Below are 17,526 nucleotides of genomic sequence, written 5' to 3'. Positions count from 1 at the left end.
ATGGACTTCGTGTCAGGACTACCAACGGCATTACATGGCCAGAATGCCATTTGGGTGATTGTTGACCGTTTGACGAAGACCGCCCACTTTATACCTATTAAGATCAGCTATTCCCTCAGCCAATTGGTAGAGATTTACGTCCAAGATATAGTTCGTTCTCATGGAGTGCCTGTATCCATTGTGTCTGATTAAGACTCACGATTCACATCACGATTTTGGAGGAGCTTGTAGAAGGCTCTGGGGTCTCAGTTATCGTTTAGTGCGACATTCCATCCTCAGTCAGATGGTCAGACTGAGAGGACGATACAGATACTAAAGGATATGCTCAAAGCATGTGTTCTAGATTTTGGGGGTAGTTGGACTCAGTTTATGCCATTGGTAGAGTTCGCATATAATAACAGTTATTAGTCCAGTATTGGCATGGCACCATTTAAGGCACTGTACGGTAGGAGATGTCGATCTCCTTTATATTGGGATGAGATAGGTGAGCGGCGAGTTGTGGGACCAGAGTTAGTACAACAAACATATGATAAGGTTCGGCTTATTAGGGACAGGATTGGTGCAGCACAGAGCCGACAGAAGAGTTATGCCGACAATCGCCACAGGAATTTGGAGTTTGACGTGGGTGAACACGTATTTTTGAAAATAGCTCCATTGAAAGGAGTTATGAGATTTGGTAGGAAGGGTAAACTTAGCCCTAGGTTCATCTGTCTGTTTGAGATTTTTAGAGAAAGTGGGATCTATAGCCTACAGGTTGGCTTTACCACCTTCATTATCTAGAATTCACAACGTATTCCACGTATCGATGTTGAGGAAATACGTCCCAGATCCTTCTCATATCATCAACTATGGTGAGTTGGAGTTTAGTGATTCACTGGGATATGAGGAGGTACCAGTTCAGATTCTGGATAGGAAAGTACGGGAGCTACGTAATAAGAAGATTCCTCAAGTAAAAGTTTTATGGAGAAATCATGCTATTGAAGAGGCTTCATGGGAATCTGAGGAACAGATGAGACAGAGGTATCCGCAATTATTTCAGGAAGTTTAGAGGTAATTAGAAAATGTGAGTAACATGTAGTTTCTTTTGCAGGTACATGTAACGTTATAGGAAGTATGAGGTAATTTTAGTTTTAGGAGAAGTTTTCTTTGATATATGTAATCTCCCAAAACTTGAGTTGTAACCACGGTATTACTTACCCTCACAAGTGAGGGTAAGTAATAAAACGAGCAGACCATTTTGCCTAATAAGGGATGATAAATTACATGAATAGTAAATTTCGAGGACGAAATTTTTATAAGGATAGGAGGATGTAACGACCCGAATTTTTAAATGGAATTTAAATAATAAAGGAAGGGGGATGGAAACAAAAATAAAGAAGGAAGTTGCCAAGCTTCGTCGACGAACACAGGGTTTCGTCGACGAAGCCTTAAGAGAATTCATCGACAAACACAGTGGCTCGTCAACGAGAAAATACCGAGAGGGGTTCTGAGGTAGCCTGAATTTCGTCGACGAATACAGGGTCTCGTCAACCAAATTTGTGAAGGACTCATCAACGAAGGTCGGGCTCGTCGACAAATCTCGCTGTTTTATAAGTATGAAAATTCAGGGAAAATATCATTTTTAAGAAGCCTCACTCTCTCCTCTCCCTTCCCTTTGGCTCTCTCACTCTCTCTCTTCGATTTTGGGCTGGTTTTACGCCGGATCAAAGATTTTAGGCTACCACGACGCTCTTGGCAAAGTTCTCCACAAGTTTTTCGGAGCGGATCGTCGAGAAAACGAAGTTGGAGATCATCCCAAAGTTGAGGTAAGGCTTTTTAAGACAAATTAGACTTTATGGTAGTTATAGAAATTGATGTATGCGTGAAAATATGGATGTTTAATACTGGGAATTTTGAGTTTCAGCGTATTAAGTAGGAAATCCTACGGGGTTCAGGCTAGGAAATTTTAGGGGGTTTCTCAGTAGTCAGGTAAAGGAGTAAACTAAAGCAGTTCTTTTCCATGCAAACTATTATTGATTATGAGTAGATTTATTTTCAGAAAAACATATGATATATTCGTTTATTATGAATGAAATGTATGATTGGGAAAATACTGCTATGATGCTTAAAGAGTATATGTATGTATGAGATGTCAAAAAATCATGATTTTAAAATATGAAGTATGACTTTTAATAGAGCATGTGTGGCATAAATATTATTTTACATGAAATGAGATAAGATATGAATGCTTTTATGAATAAAACACATTTTCAGGTATTTTGGAAATATGGGTTATGTTATATTGAGTTGACGAATATATGATAAATGAGTTATTTTCAAATGTAAATACCTGAAACGTATTTGGTGCAAGGCCGTATTATTATGCTATCGGCGCAAGGTCGTATTATCATGCTATGGGCACAAGACCATATTTATGTTATCGGCGCGAGGTCGTATTTATTATGCTATCGGCACGAGGCCGTATTGATGTTATTGGCGCGAGGCCATATATATATATTTGCTATGATTTTGGCACAAGGCCATACGTATGATTTTGGCGCGAGGCCGTATCTATGCTTTCGGCACGAGGCCGTGTGGATGTTACGTATGTTCATGTATTATATGTTATTGCAACCAGGATGTTAGTTTAGTTCAAACCAGGAGCTCGGTACAGTAGTTATGGGTTGTTTTTGGCACGAGGCCTTATTAGTTCTATCGTCCCACGAGGGGATGGGAGATGGATAGTCGATGAGGCTTTCAGTAGAGTGTAGACGTCCACCTGGCAGTCCGGACCAGGGTACGGCGAGCCCATTGTACTTACAGATATATTTGATTTGACAGTGGTCGGCCAGCCATTGTTGGGTCCCGCCTTCGGGCTGCACAACCCGTCATGGGGGGTAGTACATGACATTAGCTAACTATTCATCTTGGATTGATTTTCAATATTATGAGTTATAACAGATGTTTATGTACGTTATGATTTATTAACGAATATGAAAATACATGATTATCTAGCATGATATTATTATTACTTCCAGAGTTATGAAATGTACTGTATATGTATAAGCACTTTAAATATTCATGTTGCCACATAACTGTATTTAGTTTACTTTCCCTTACTGAGAAGTGTCTCACCTCCAGTATTATTAAATTTTTCAAGAGCCCCTGAGAGACTTGCGGGTCAAGGCCGCCGTTGAGATTAGTAAGATTATCCCATGAGGAGAGTAAGATTTTGGTACTAGGGTTGAAATTATTTTGTATTTGACCCAAGAGATATTTTGATGTATATGAGGATGTATAGAAGTACAGTATCATAATGTTATAAAAGCTATGGTATTATGTTTTATGGATGGATGTATGGATTTTATGTTTACTGCTGCTAGGAATTCTGCTGTGTATGACAGGTGTCCCCGTTACCCACGAGTTTGGGTTGACCATTTGATGTATTTTGTTATATTTTATGGACGGTCGCTACAACCAGAGTGGATGAAGAGCCATAAATGACCAATCTATCTATTGTTTCACGTCAATAACTTAAAACCATGCCATGTTGATGAAGAAAATCTGCACCGACAGAAGTCAAGGAGATTAACCATTTCCAGAATAAAGGTTGTACACAAAGGCGTCCAAGAGATCCTTGCAAATAAAGTCGTCAACGAAGAATGTCATCAACAACAATAGTACCTAGTACGGTGGACAGGGTTAGGAGAAGAAAATAGTTAGGAGAAGACAGAAAACCTTCAGTATGCCATATAGAAGATTCAAGATTTCATAAGCTCTAAGACAGCAACACTAGAATCTGAAGATTAAAGACTTCTTACAGCAAATCGACAAGGATGTCGACAAAACAAGTAATAGAGGATGTTAGGGGGTGCAATGTAATGGGATAAATTTTTGGGGGGAGGGGGAGATTGCATTACGTGTATTCTTTAGGGATTTATAATGAATATCTTATTACTTGTGGCAATGCTTGTATGGTTGTTCTCTTGAATGGAATAAAACAAGTAGTCATTTTCGTCATTGTGTTTTGGTATTTGGGACAGGGATGTAACTTATCGCTTTATGAATATTCTTTGTATATGAATGTTTTGTCTATGTGTTATATTATCGTTTATATTAACACTTTTCTAGTTTTCATTGATTATTAAGACTTATCTGATACTCGTGTCTAAAATGAGTATTTTAAGTTTTCGTCTTTAATTGTCATCATTTGGTTCTCTTATGTTTTCTTCGGATTTTTATTTTGGCAGATAATTGACATCATGTTTTTTGTTTTTGTTTTTATTTATTTGTTTTGATTATATATGGGCATGTTTAGTACGGTTTAGTTGGTTAATGGTATGAGTTTTGATAGACTTATTTTGATTTTATTATATGAACTAGTTTTGATAATTTATTTATACTCGTAACCACGACATTTCTCCACGAATCGCTACCCATTAATTTAGGTTTGCATTAAATAAAATAAAATAAAATAAAATAAAGAAGTGCGATTATCCTCTGACTCAGTTGGGGGAGGGGTCTCGACTAGTGTTGAGTCTCTTTATTCGAGGCTGTGTGACACGCAGCTTCTTGAGTCCTGACACGTCAATGGAGGCTTCCGCGATTCCTCAGCACCATCACCACAGCCGTCCCACCACCACCAGGAAAGGTAAACAGATCAAACTCCTATAAATATATATACCTGCCCATTTCCGTTTCGCTTTTTCTTCTTCTTCTTCTTAGTTTTCGATTTTTTTTTTCTGTTCTTTTTTCTTTGGTTTTAGAGTTTCAGATCTGAAGGAAACGAAGATAGGTAATTTCTTCTTCTTCTTCTTCTTCTTCTTCTATGTTTTTTTTTTTTTTAACGAAATCCAAACTTGTGTTTGGAAGTACAATAACTTGTTTAATATGTTCATGGATTTGAAATGAGGATGCTTGCTTTATGAGATTCCGATCCCCAAATTTTCCCTTTCGATCTGGGAATCTTTTTCTTTTAAATCAAAATTGGGCCTTTTTGGATTTGATCTTCGGTTTTGATATGATCAAATCACATGTCACCGATGTTACCAAACTGTGATCCGTTTAATTGACGGGAAAAGTTGGAGAAAAGAAATAAAATTTCCAGAATCGATGACGGTCTAGCGTTTATGTTGCGATTTCTTTATTAATTTTTTGTTTTCGTTTACTCCAATTTCTTATCGTTAAATTCCTGGGATTTTTGGAAAGTTATCTAGTTTCGGTTTTGAGTTTTGAATTATGACTTTTAGCGGGTTTTGATTGCAGGGTGTAATATATTTTTTTATCGAATTCAAAATGTTAGAGCAATTACTGATATTTACGAGAGGGGGCTTGATCCTCTGGACGTGCAAGGAGCTCGGAAATGCTCTTAGAGGATCACCAATAGACACACTGATTCGATCCTGCCTATTGGAGGAGCGATCTGGTGCAGCTTCATACAATTATGATGCATCCGGAGCAGCTTATACCCTTAAATGGACGTTTCATAACGAACTTGGGCTTGTCTTTGTAGCAGTTTATCAACGTATTCTGCATCTATTGTATGTTGATGATCTGCTTTCAATGGTGAAGCGCGAGTTCTCAGAGATATATGATCCCAAAAGGACGGTATACAATGATTTTGATGATGTTTTTAGGCAGCTCAGGAAGGAGGCGGAGATGAGAGCCGAGGAGATGAAGAAATCGAAGCAGGTGGGTAGGCCTGTTGGTAATGGGAAGAAGCAAGGTCAGGTGCAGAAGGGTGGGTTTGAAGGGGGAAGTAAGAAGAAAAGTGGCGGTGTGGTGGAAAATGATGGAGGGGATGGTGTAAAGGCGAAAGGTAGGAAATTGGAGAATGGACATTCAAATGGGAAACATGTTGGATTTGAAGAATCCAGGGCAGTTGGTGTTGTTAATGGTAAAGAAAATGAAAGTTCCAATGTTGGGGCTTTCGATGTAAATAAGCTTCAGAAGCTAAGAGCTAAAAGCGGGAAGAAAACAGATACTGTTGCTAACAAGGTTTCCAAGGTGGAGCCACAGAAAAAGGTGACGAAGAAAAATAGAGTTTGGGATGATTCTCCTCCAGAGAAAAAATTGGATTTTACAGATCCTGTGGATGAGAAAGGGGACGAGAATGTTGTGGTTGCCGTAAATGAAGGTGACAGTTTGATGGACACAGAAGAGATCATTAGCAGTGAAAGTGAGGCTGAAGAGGATGAGGATGTAGGAAAGGACAACAAGGCTGATACCAAGAAGAAGGGGTGGTTTTCTTCTATGTTCCAGAGGTTAGTCCATCCTTCCCATTCCTTAATTTGCATTCATACAGTTTTTCGTTTCTGATGTTTTGTTTGTTATTGCTATTCTTTGCTCAATGTGAGTTTCTACTGGAAATAAACTTACCCCGAATTAGTTTTTGATTGTTTCAATTATGATTAATTTTTTCCTTGTTGATATTGGAATCTGGTTGTTCTGAATATAATATAATTGCGACATATGCATGGTGTGGAACAAGACCTTCATATGACACATGCATTGTCATCTAACAAACCTCCCTTGTTTTGAAATTAGCAAGTCACATCTTTTCATTTGATCAAGAGTTGATTAATGCTTGAATTACTTTGATGTGTTTAGGTTTGCATTAGGATTAATATTTTCTTATATTTTAAAGGATTAATATTTTCTTACATTTTAAGTTTCAACCTAGAAAATTTTCCTTAATCATGATTAGCTTTGCATCTTCTCATATTATTGATTTTCTTCCATAGTCATCTCAAGCGAAAGTAGGAGAGGGAGTACAGGTGAAGAAATGAGCAGATGTACAGTAGCCAAAATTTTAAAGTGCCTAGAAAGTGTCTTAGTAATTAATTATATATGATATTGAAAATATTTTATAGTTTTATATGTATTGATAAAAATTGAGGTTTACATTGATGGGTCCAAGGTTCTGCCTTCACCGGTTTGTGATTTTATTATTAATGAGTTTGAGATTCTATTACCTGAGGTAGATTGATATAGGACTAGTGCTAACTTTCCTAAATAAAACTATCCTAACATCTGAAATATTATTGCATACAAATACTCTAGATAAAAAGTAAAGAAAATTAATTCCTCATGCTAACTGCATGAATATCCTCTATTTAAAATTAAATCAACCCGCGTGCTAGCTAACATTTTCCTCTTCATCTTCACATCTGTAATACTCAAATGTATTCAGAATCTGGTCTGTATAACTTGTTAGAATACCACTTCACCTAAAAGCTTAAGCTGTTAGGTTTCGGGCCAACAAGGCTTTAATATTACTCACGTCAGTTTTTGGAGTTAGGCTCGGCTTCCTGATCTTGCAATGCCCCCTATAGCACTGCAATTCTTTGTAAGGCAATTGCAATAAGTGTGTCCCTTTTGCCCACACTTTACCAATTGGTTCCTTTTTTTTTTTATGATTCAATCAATCTTTTTGAGGTGAAACAGAGGATATCTTGATCAGGCTAGAGAATGGGGAAATCCTATGATAGCCGTCAATTGAAAATTTGTCAACCCATTTTGAATCAGGTGGTTTGCTGGGGGTAAGAGGAGACTCCTGAAATTGACATTTTTCTTCTGAGCAGTCATAGCAAAGGCACCAGCTTGATCAACTGAGTTAAAGTCAGAGGCTTATAACTCAAATGCGTCATCCATAGCGAGGTCCTATTGTACCAAATAATGTGTTTCTCATCTTCATCAAAAGAACATCAAGCAGCTAATTTGTGAAGCTCAAGTGTGTAGGTGTCAACATCTCTATCATGAGTATGCACCTGATCTAAAGTACATCTCTTGTTCATAATTAATTGGAATGATTGTTTCCTCCATAATAAGTTTTGTAAAATTGTACTTTGCAATTGGAGCTTGCCTCTGAAGTTAATGTTGATGACTAGATTATGTGACATCGATGGACTAGATTATGCAATGAGGTACATTTGAAGCACTTGAGACAAATAACTGTCGTGCCAAACTTTTTTCTTCTGGGTGAACACATAGGTACAGATATTTTCAATTTGGTTGAACCATTGAATAAATCCAAGATAATATAATTTGTCTTGCTAGAAGCTTGCACTAGTGTTAGTTTATTATTATGGTTACCAACAAGATTTGGGCTTTTGGAATTGATCATCAAACTTCTGATCAAACTTGGAAACAATATGATTTTGAAAATTAACAACTTGAGAATTAAGAGAAGCTCTCTCGAAGGCCAATATATGGATTTGCTTTTTTGCTTGCTCCTTCCACTGAGTTACTTTTAAGAGTAACAATATCAAACTAGTGTTCTGTCACCCTTCTTTTGAGGTCAGGTCAATCAGATCCCAATTCAATTTTGCTCGATCGAACATGGTCCAATTGCACCAGTTTCAGTCAAACCTAGTTGAACGTGTTAGTCTGGATCTTTCAAAGCTCCTTCGTGCAAGAATAGGATGTTGCTGCATGATTGTTTTCTTTGGAACAAGCAAGGTTAGGTTTTCAGTGTCAACTTGTGTTTGGCCCAACACTGACAGAGAGGATGAAGGTTGACGACAGGTTCTCAGTCTGGCACTTCTTCATGCAAGGGTTTGGCATTGCTGCTCTTTATTCTTCTTCAAAATAAGTGAGAATGCCAGATAGATGTTTGACATAACCCTGTGCTTGATCTAGTGGCAGTAGCAAGGGTGAAGGTCAACATCTAGTATAGGTTTGATTCAGCTTAGTAAGATTCTGATGAAGTTATGATGATGATTATGGAAATTTGTTTATGTTGATTCTGTAAGAGCAATGAGCAAAGTTGGCGTTGTTCAACTTGAGATTACTGTTGGACGATTAAGGTTTGATGTTGAAGCAGCTACATCTCATTTTTCATCTGCTTTCTGTTGTAGTGTCACCATTTTTTTTTAAAAATATCTTTTTGATATCATGAATGAAGGAGGGTTGGGTGGGGAAACTAGAGAAGGGTGTCATGATCTAGGGTGAAGATGTTGGCTGAGATGGTGTTGGAGCAATGCGATTTAAGTTGAAGCTGGCAGACAACCTTGTCTCTGTCTTCCTTTGCAATTTCTGTTGAAGGCTTTTATAGGTTTTACAATGCTTAGGGAACATGAAAATAATTTAGAAACCTTAAGGAAATTAAATACTAGTTTCCTAAATAGAAATATTTCAACATTTGAAATATATGATCCTAATAAGACTTAAAATAAAAAAAAAATAAAAACAAAAGAAAAATTGATTTCCCATGCTGACTGCATCAAAGATTCAGTGGTTCTCATAAAAGCCTGTGTAAAAGTGCCAAATCAAGCTTTGGAAGCAGGAGCCTCCCTAATAGAGGAGCCTATGACTAAGACATGGCATGGGCTTGGAACGGGCTCGGCTGGGTATTATTAATATTTCATTAAATCTGGCCAGATTTTGGGCGGTTTTTTATCAGATCCAGTATATAGAAATGGGCCTTCAACTCAGGCCCAAAAAGCTAATCCACAATGGTTCATTTATCTCAGCCTCAGCAGCTTGCACCTGATAGCAATCAGGCAAATATCAGGAAAAAATTTTAATATCTGCAGCCTGTGGATTCTGCTTCTTGGCTGAAGCAAGTTGTCTTCTGGTTCATAGATGGAGAAAGTGCAGGCAGATTCCTCGTCTTTACTGGGAAGAGATTCCAGTCTAGCTAAGTTTGAAGGACAAAGTCTGTGAAAGCCAGAATATAGTCGGAGCAAATTTATGGAGAGGAAAGGGAATACAAACAAGTGTTGGCTGTTCATAAGGGGCAAATTGTGAAGGACCAAGAAGCTGGTGTTAACAAGATTGAAAGGAAAAATGATGGTTCCAGGGGGGAATTCTTTTTGTATGGGGACTAAATCAGATTAGTTTTTTCTATCGGGAAAAAAAAAGGAAAAAAAATCAGGGAACAAAAGGTGTATGCTCAGAAGGCATTTCAGGTGGGTGTGGAAATGAGGAAAAGAATTGAGAAGGGAAGGTCTTCCGGTAGAACAGTGCCAAAGTTTTTAAGGAGAGATTCAGAGGAAAAGTGTTGTGGAATATCCAAATGCTCAGAGGGCTGTAATTAGCAAGAGGGAAAGCTAAGGGAAGGAGAAGAAGAAATGGGGGGATATATCAGATAATGATGGTGAACTTCTATTGCAGAGCAGCAGCAATGTTCTGCAGCCATGGGAGAATGTAGGGGATAAAGGGAAAGAAGAAGAAGGAAGAAAAGAGGAGAAAGGAGAAACAAGGGGAAAAACACACACACTTCCAATTCAAATTCATCATCAACTACCTCCTACATGGCTTTCACACACTATTTATAAAGAATGCCTCGAACATGAGAAATTATACTTATTCAGCTAAAACTACATGATATTGCACACCCCTAAAATACACAAATATTACAAACAAGCCCCCAAAATGCATAATCCTACTATAAGCAAGCCAAACACACATAGTAGACAACTAATTAACTAAGCACGTTTGCATTTTGGACCCAATTATCCATTAACCCTCTTCTTTCACATTGGCCTCCCATTTGGGTTGAAATAATTTATCCTGATACCCGCCCCTCGTCCTACATTAAGTCTTAAGTGAGTTTGACTCTGATGGGGGTTTGCTTTTGATGAAATTAGGGAACAACATGGATATGGTTCTGACTCTTCTGATTTACTTAGAAATTTATGATATGCGCCTCCATCTATGATGGAAGGTTTGGGGGGAAATCCTATTTTTTGGGGATGGTGGTATAATAATAAGTTACAGTGTAAGGATATTCTGATGGCCACTGTTGAGGAGATTTCAGGTTTAAGGATTTAGAAGCATAACAATTGAAGGATGAGATGGGATTATGACTTTCTAACCGTAGAGGTAATGAAGTTCCGTCTTGATGATGGTAAAAGTAAGGTGAAGCAGGGCCAGAGAGAACTCTCAGTGAACTATCATGGAAAGGGTTTAAAGAGGGGTTTTCTTGGTTAATCCTTTTTCTTATTCCCCCCTGAAGTTCTGCCTGTCCTTATCTAGATTGTATTTTGTCCTTTCTCTTTCTAATATGTCTTCTTTTTTTATTAAAAAAAAAAAGAAGCTAAGATTAATTCTTGTTCTCTAACCCTATTCTACTGGTTCCTCATTAATGCTAATTTGGATATATTCCAGTGCAAACTGATATTTTTGGATGATGTACATAAAATTTCTAAAGATTTCTCTAACTTATTTCTTGATTGGATTATTGAAGCTCTCTTCCTGCTTGGAAGATTCTGGAGTGACAATTTTTTATTTTTTTTTTTGAACTGCTTTTGAAGCTTTAGTCATTAGAAAGTGCAGATCTATTGTAAGTTATTTATTTTTTATCAGCAAAGCAAGAATCCTGTTGAGGCACATATACAAGCCAAAAGGAATTCTTATCGAAAGTTAATAATTAGGATTTGATCAAGCATATCCCAACTGTGGTTTGGGCAGATTTCAGATTGCTTGACAGTGATTCAAAAATTGCACACCATGTTAGGTTAAGTCAATTAATTCTGTTACCAACCTGTGGTTTCGTATTGTGCACCCCCCAGCTCAAGAATTTGCCCTTAACTGGGTCTTAGCCTCTTAGGTCCATTAAGCTTGTGGCCAGCATATGGTTTTCAAAATTTGCACATAACATGGTATAATTCAAAATTATTCTGTGAAATCTTGGAACTAATTATTTACTGTAGCACTCAATTTGCACTTAAATCTACCTGTAGTTAGGTCAATTAAGAATGGTACTTGTGCATTTCTCAACCAATTAATATTGTGCAATTTGAAATTTCTATATGAAAAATATTGAAACATAATATTTTCCATAGCGCATGCTTTGTTCTATATTATGCCCCATTTTTTTCCCATGTGCCATGTGGCTTCCAAAAATGACAAAATGGTGACTTGATCAATGGATTTGACCTCGGCTGGTTTGTGTAGTTCCAAAAACCAAAGGTTAGTAGCCTCAGCTTGGTTAAGTGGAAATTTTTTTAACCATAAGCAGGCCATATGGAACCACAAATTAGTAATGTATCTTACAAGCTTAATCAAACTCAGGTGTTACAAAGTGCAAATTTTCAAACAGGTGTGTAGGTAATGTGTATTTAACTCTAATAATTATTATTTGACATGTCTGGTGCAATTTATTTCTTTACATTGTTGTTTATATTCTGTGCAGTGTTGTACATCGAAGTTTAGGGATTTCCTGCACAAGGAACCAACAAATATATCATTTTGTTGACCTAAAAAATTACCCCTATCTATGAACTGAGGTTTATTTTGATCTTCATGAATTTTTGGAAGAAGTTAACCAACTGTAACTAGCTTCTGTGGCCATTAAAGTTTCTCCCTGAAGTGTTGGAAAAACACCTTGTTTGGTTGTGCCAATTGCAGTGTGAAATCTTGTGTTGGGATTGAATTTGTTTGAACTTAGAAGTTAGTGGTTCTTTTGGTTTCTGTGTTCTTCTTTAACTGGCCAAAATTATTTTATTAACTTCCAACTCTTTTCTTCAATCTAAATTGGCCTTATTGCTATTATATTTTTCACTTCCAAGTCCTTGAACTTCTGAGATACTCACATCACTTCTCTTGCACTATACTGTATTCAGCATTGCTGGGAAAGCAAATTTGGAGAAGTCAGACCTGGAGCCAGCTTTGAAAGCTCTTAAAGATAGGCTTATGACCAAGAATGTGGTATGTAACTGTATCCACTTTATGCCTCTTTCTCCACTCATTTGTTTATAATATATCAGTAATGCTTAATGTTAAGGACCTGCTTTGTGGCACTTGCAGGCTGAGGAGATAGCCGAGAAGCTTTGTGAATCAGTGGCAGCAAGTCTTGAAGGCAAAAAGCTATCCTCATTTACAAGGATATCATCGACAGTGCAAGTATGTCTGCATATATCTCCCCAACTTTCCTCAAATTATCAAATTTCCTAATTTTGGTCTATGTGCAAAAGCTTAATCTTGATAATGTGGTGACATGGCTGCAGGCAGCAATGGAAGAGGCTCTTGTTCGTATTTTGACCCCCAAACGCTCCATTGACATTCTGCGGGATGTGCATGCTTCCAGGGAACAGAGGAAACCATATGTTGTTGTTTTTGTTGGTGTTAATGGAGTTGGAAAATCCACCAATCTGGCTAAGGTGAAGCCAAATCTATGTTCTTCTATTTTAGTGGTGCACTCGTTTAGAAATTACTCTGATCCAAAGGACCTCTTTTTTTAAAAAACTTTATCATTGCAGGTTGCCTACTGGCTTCTGCAGCATAAGATTAGTGTCATGATGGCTGCTTGTGATACATTTCGATCAGGAGCTGTTGAGCAGCTGCGTACTCATGCACGTAGACTCCAGGTACTATGATACAATAGCCATGTTACAGCTTAATGTTCTTTGGAGTTTTTTGGCGATTTGTTAGTGGCAGAATATTGTTATGTTGTTGGAGATGTATTAGGAACTGGTTCATTATTCCAGTTGGGTAACTTGGTTGTATTTAACACCTCTTATCAGATACCTATATTTGAGAAGGGTTATGAGAAAGATCCTGCAGTTGTAGCAAAGGAAGCCATCCAGGAGGCCACGCGCAATGGTTCTGATGTGGTGCTTGTGGATACAGCTGGTCGGATGCAGGTAATGTTTTTACACCTCAATCATCATTATGTTGGTGTTTTAAGACTGATGGTTATATTGCATTTTTCTTGGAATGTATAAACAATCATGTTTGGAACCACAGTTCAATGGGATTCTGAAAGAATATTGGGTTGCTTTTCAGGATAATGAACCATTGATGCGAGCGCTCTCGAAGCTCATCTACCTCAACAATCCAGATCTGGTACTGTTTGTTGGGGAGGCGTTGGTCGGGAATGATGCTGTGGACCAGCTGTCAAAGTTCAATCAGGTTCACGTCTGATTCTTTGTGTTTCTTTGCTTCATATTTTTTACACAAAAGTTAGTTTCCTTATGGAAGTAATATGCATGTCATTATTTTTGTTTTTTTCAGAAATTAGCAGACCTCTCAGCTTCTGCAAATCCTAGATTGATTGATGGAATCTTGCTCACCAAGTTTGACACCATTGATGACAAGGTAAAGACTTGAGCTAATTATAAAAACTAGTGTGTGTGTGTGTGTGTGTGTGTGTGTGTGTGTGTAGGGAGTTGTTCTTTAAGCATCATTCCTATAATTGAGTTGTGGTAAGCGTAATGATTGTATGTTGTGGTTGGGAATGTGATATAATTACATTTCATAATATGGCATGTAACAGGTGGGAGCTGCGCTGTCGATGGTGTACATATCAGGAGCACCGGTGATGTTTGTGGGGTGCGGCCAGTCATACACTGACCTCAAGAAGCTCAATGTGAAGTCTATTGTGAAAACCCTCCTCCAATAAACAAAGGTCCTTGCCCAATGCCCCTTTCATCCTCGACTGCTTTTGATTCTGTCGTCTGTTTTGTGTTCTGAACAACATTTCGCTGAGGGACTGTTGCTATGATCTTCTGTAATGTCTCTCTGTGTCCCCCATGACCTCATTTCCTTTTGATTTTGGAGGCGAATCGGTTTGTTCTTTAATGAAGTATTCTCTCTCTCTCTCTCTCTCTCTCTCTCTCTCTCTCTCTCACCTATATATGTGAGTGGGTGCGTGCATGTGTGTGTCGATGTTGAACACCGTCGGAGTAGCAGAGAAATAATCATGCCAATTCCCGTAAACAAGACATGTGGTCGACACATCATTTTCATTTTTAAAATGAGAAATTAAAAAAAATTATAAATCTATGAAAATCTAAAATCTCGAGTGCGCAGGAGTTTATTTATACCTCAGGAAGGTGAATGTTTAACCATCTTGGTGATGGTTAACTAATCAATATCTCTAACGGCACTTGTTCATAAAATTGGTAACAATAATTACGTGTGCATGCGTTTCTCTTAATTTTTAAAATTATGAATCTGGCTAAAAAAATACTCTTTTTGGTTATTAAGGAAGAGTAGCAGCAATTGTTATGAGTACTTCAACGGTTCGGAGTATAGCTCTTAAAAGAGGTTTGACTTAATTTTAAAGAAAACATGATGATGAAAAATATTTGGTTTAAAAAACATTGAGTTTACGTTCTCGATTTGAAAATTAAAATTTAGAAAAAAGGAGTTTATTTTGCCCGTTTTTGAAGAAGGTATTTGAAAACAATGAGTTTTGAAAAAGGTTTTGATGAAATGTATGATTTTAAAAAAATAAATAAAATTTAGGACTTTATTATCAACCTTTTTGCCCTAATCTTTCTTTTACATTATTATAAGCCAAAATTAGATGTTGGGAACCAAAGTCACTGTTAGAAGTATAGCACATTCACAATAAAGACTTTTCCTTTTAAAAATTTTTTAAATAGAAATAACAAAACGCAACTCATGTAATACACTTATCAATACATGCACATACACAAATCACATAAGCCCCACCATTATGATAACAATAATAACATATGCATGTCATTATACAATTGTCACAACGTCTCAAAAGGCTAGCCCTAGGAAAGGGGAGGACGATGAATATTTGAATTGCCCCAATTAAGTGGTGAACTCAATGTATTATGTTGATTCTAGTTTGAAAGTACTGAGAAGTGGGTAATTTATAAATCAATGCAGTCGCCACTAACCTATTTTATTTTAAATGTGGTTAAAATTTTTTTTTAACAACAAATGGTAAATCGGAACTTATTTTAAGGAAACCAAAAAAATGTATAAAAGACCCAATTTTTTTATAATTTTGAAAAATGGGACTCAAAAAAAAAAAAACCCCATAAAACATACTTTTTAGGATAAAACACATTAGAATGAGTATAAAAAAATATTTTATATTATATTTTATATATATATATATATATATATATATATAATATTCGAGCTTAAAAGGGGTGTGGGCAAAACGGACCATCAAAAGGTACTTTTACTTACTATATCTATAATAAATAAAATTTTGGGTAAAAGAAACTAATCTCCCTTAAGTTTTGGTAAAAAGACATAAATTTTTCTTCAAATTTCAAAAATTACAAAAATCCTCTCCTTAGCTTTCATGAATTTTAAGGACCATCAATATTCTTTCTACTAGGACTAAAATTACATTGTATATATCCTGTCTTATTTTTACTTATCCTAAAACCTTTAAACTCTAAAGTTTCTCTTCATAATTCTAACTTAAATTCTATTTCATCCTTAATTTCATCAATCAATTATTTACTGTTAATGTATATAACATATAACACTGTCCCACATTGGGACGATAAACAAACTTTTCCCTTAGAATAGACTATAAATAGGATACCCCTCTTTTATACAAACTAAGCATTCAATACAATTCTCTTCTCTTGTATTGTCTCACTCTCTCTCTATTTCTCTCTCAATATGGTATCAAAGCCACTATTTTTTTAGTGGTCCTTAGCCTATCAAGAATGGAGTATGCTCTATGATTGCCACTACAAGTGAATCTTTCACATCAGAAATACTTCTTGTGCAGCCTTGGTATATCAAGAGTTGAGTATGCTCTGTGATTGCAACTATTATTAGTTGATCCTTCACACCATAAAAACTTCTTATATATCCTCTCCATACCTATCTGGTTGCCTCTAGCCGCCACCTTCGGTTGCCGCCACCATCTATGATCACTTTTCTCCGGTCATCGCTAGTCTCTGCTCACCGCCTCCGACTGCCCGTCTCCAATCACCACTCTTCTCCAATCACCACCTCCTATTGATCGTCTCTGATCATTGCTCTTAACCACTCGTCTCCAATCACCGCCTCCGACCGCAATTGCCCGTTTCCCATTAGCTTGCTATTGTCATGTATAGTTGCAATGATATATTGTGTTAATTACATGTCTAAGGAAAATTCTATCAAGGAAAGTGGGACTTAAGCGGTTCATTGTGACCCACCACTTCCCCGGGAATTTATCTGGTGTAATTTTGTACAATCATTCTCTCTCTATTCACCTATACAATAGTAAACTATGGAGCATCTTGAGGCTTCAAAGCCCATTGCCATCATTATGGAAGGCCCCAATTACATTGTATGGGCTCAAGCTATGTCCAGCTTTCTCAAAGGTAGAAAGCTTTGACGATATGTCACTGGCGATATCACCGAACCGGAGAATATTGATGGCAAAGCCACCAGCAAATACATAGACCATCTTGAGAAGTGGGATAACAAAAACCACAAGATCATCACTTGGATTCGCAACATGTGCATACACTCACTGAACTGGAGAAGAATATTGATGGCGTAGCCACCAGAAAATACATAGACTGCCTTGAGGAGTGGGATAGCAAAAACCACCAGATCATCACTTGGATTCGCAACACATGCATACACTCCATTAGTCTCCAGTTTGGGAGATTCAAAACTGCCAAATCACTTTGGGATTTTCTGGAGAAACGTTACACCACCACGGATTTGTCTCATCAATATCAACTTATGGGCACCCTACACCGCATGCAACATCAAGTTGGGCAATCCATCAATAATTTCCTATCTGAGATGCACTATGTTTGGGATCAATTTGCTTCCTCAAAACCAGAATTTACAGATGCCACTAATGCTGAAAAGTTT

At 37.1% G+C, this 17,526-nt stretch overlaps 1 protein-coding gene across 2 annotated transcripts; it reads left to right on the top strand.

The window, feature by feature from the left end:
• The first annotated feature begins 4,405 nt into the window (after positions 1-4,405).
• LOC131157271 (uncharacterized) lies at positions 4,406-14,525 on the top strand. Of its 2 annotated transcripts, XM_058111277.1 has the most exons (11): positions 4,406-4,630; positions 4,746-4,774; positions 5,245-6,242; positions 12,549-12,633; positions 12,733-12,828; positions 12,933-13,085; positions 13,185-13,292; positions 13,449-13,568; positions 13,711-13,836; positions 13,939-14,022; positions 14,201-14,525. In XM_058111277.1, the coding sequence occupies exons 3-11, from the start codon at positions 5,275-5,277 to the stop codon at positions 14,324-14,326; spliced, it is 1,866 nt and encodes a 621-aa protein (XP_057967260.1). In that variant the 5' UTR covers positions 4,406-4,630; positions 4,746-4,774; positions 5,245-5,274; the 3' UTR covers positions 14,327-14,525. The 2 variants fall into 2 exon arrangements, with proteins under 2 accessions (XP_057967260.1, XP_057967259.1); XM_058111276.1 differs by having other exon boundaries at positions 4,549-4,774.
• The last annotated feature ends 3,001 nt before the right edge of the window (positions 14,526-17,526 follow it).

Source organism: Malania oleifera, chromosome 6, assembly GCF_029873635.1.
Source record: "Malania oleifera isolate guangnan ecotype guangnan chromosome 6, ASM2987363v1, whole genome shotgun sequence".
Classification (NCBI taxonomy): Eukaryota; Viridiplantae; Streptophyta; class Magnoliopsida; order Santalales; family Ximeniaceae; genus Malania; species Malania oleifera.
This window is presented reverse-complemented; position numbering and strand designations above follow the sequence as displayed.

What these genes read in the sequence shown, in the direction of transcription:
- LOC131157271 (XM_058111277.1), top strand. Translation starts at nt 5,275, where the DNA reads ATGTTAGAGCAATTACTGATATTTACGAGAGGGGGCTTGATCCTCTGG. An exon ending in AATCCACCAATCTGGCTAAG is followed by an intron (nt 13,086 to 13,184) that starts GTGAAGCCAAAT and finishes TTATCATTGCAG; the next exon opens with GTTGCCTACTGGCTTCTGCA. An exon ending in TTGACACCATTGATGACAAG is followed by an intron (nt 14,023 to 14,200) that starts GTAAAGACTTGA and finishes GGCATGTAACAG; the next exon opens with GTGGGAGCTGCGCTGTCGAT.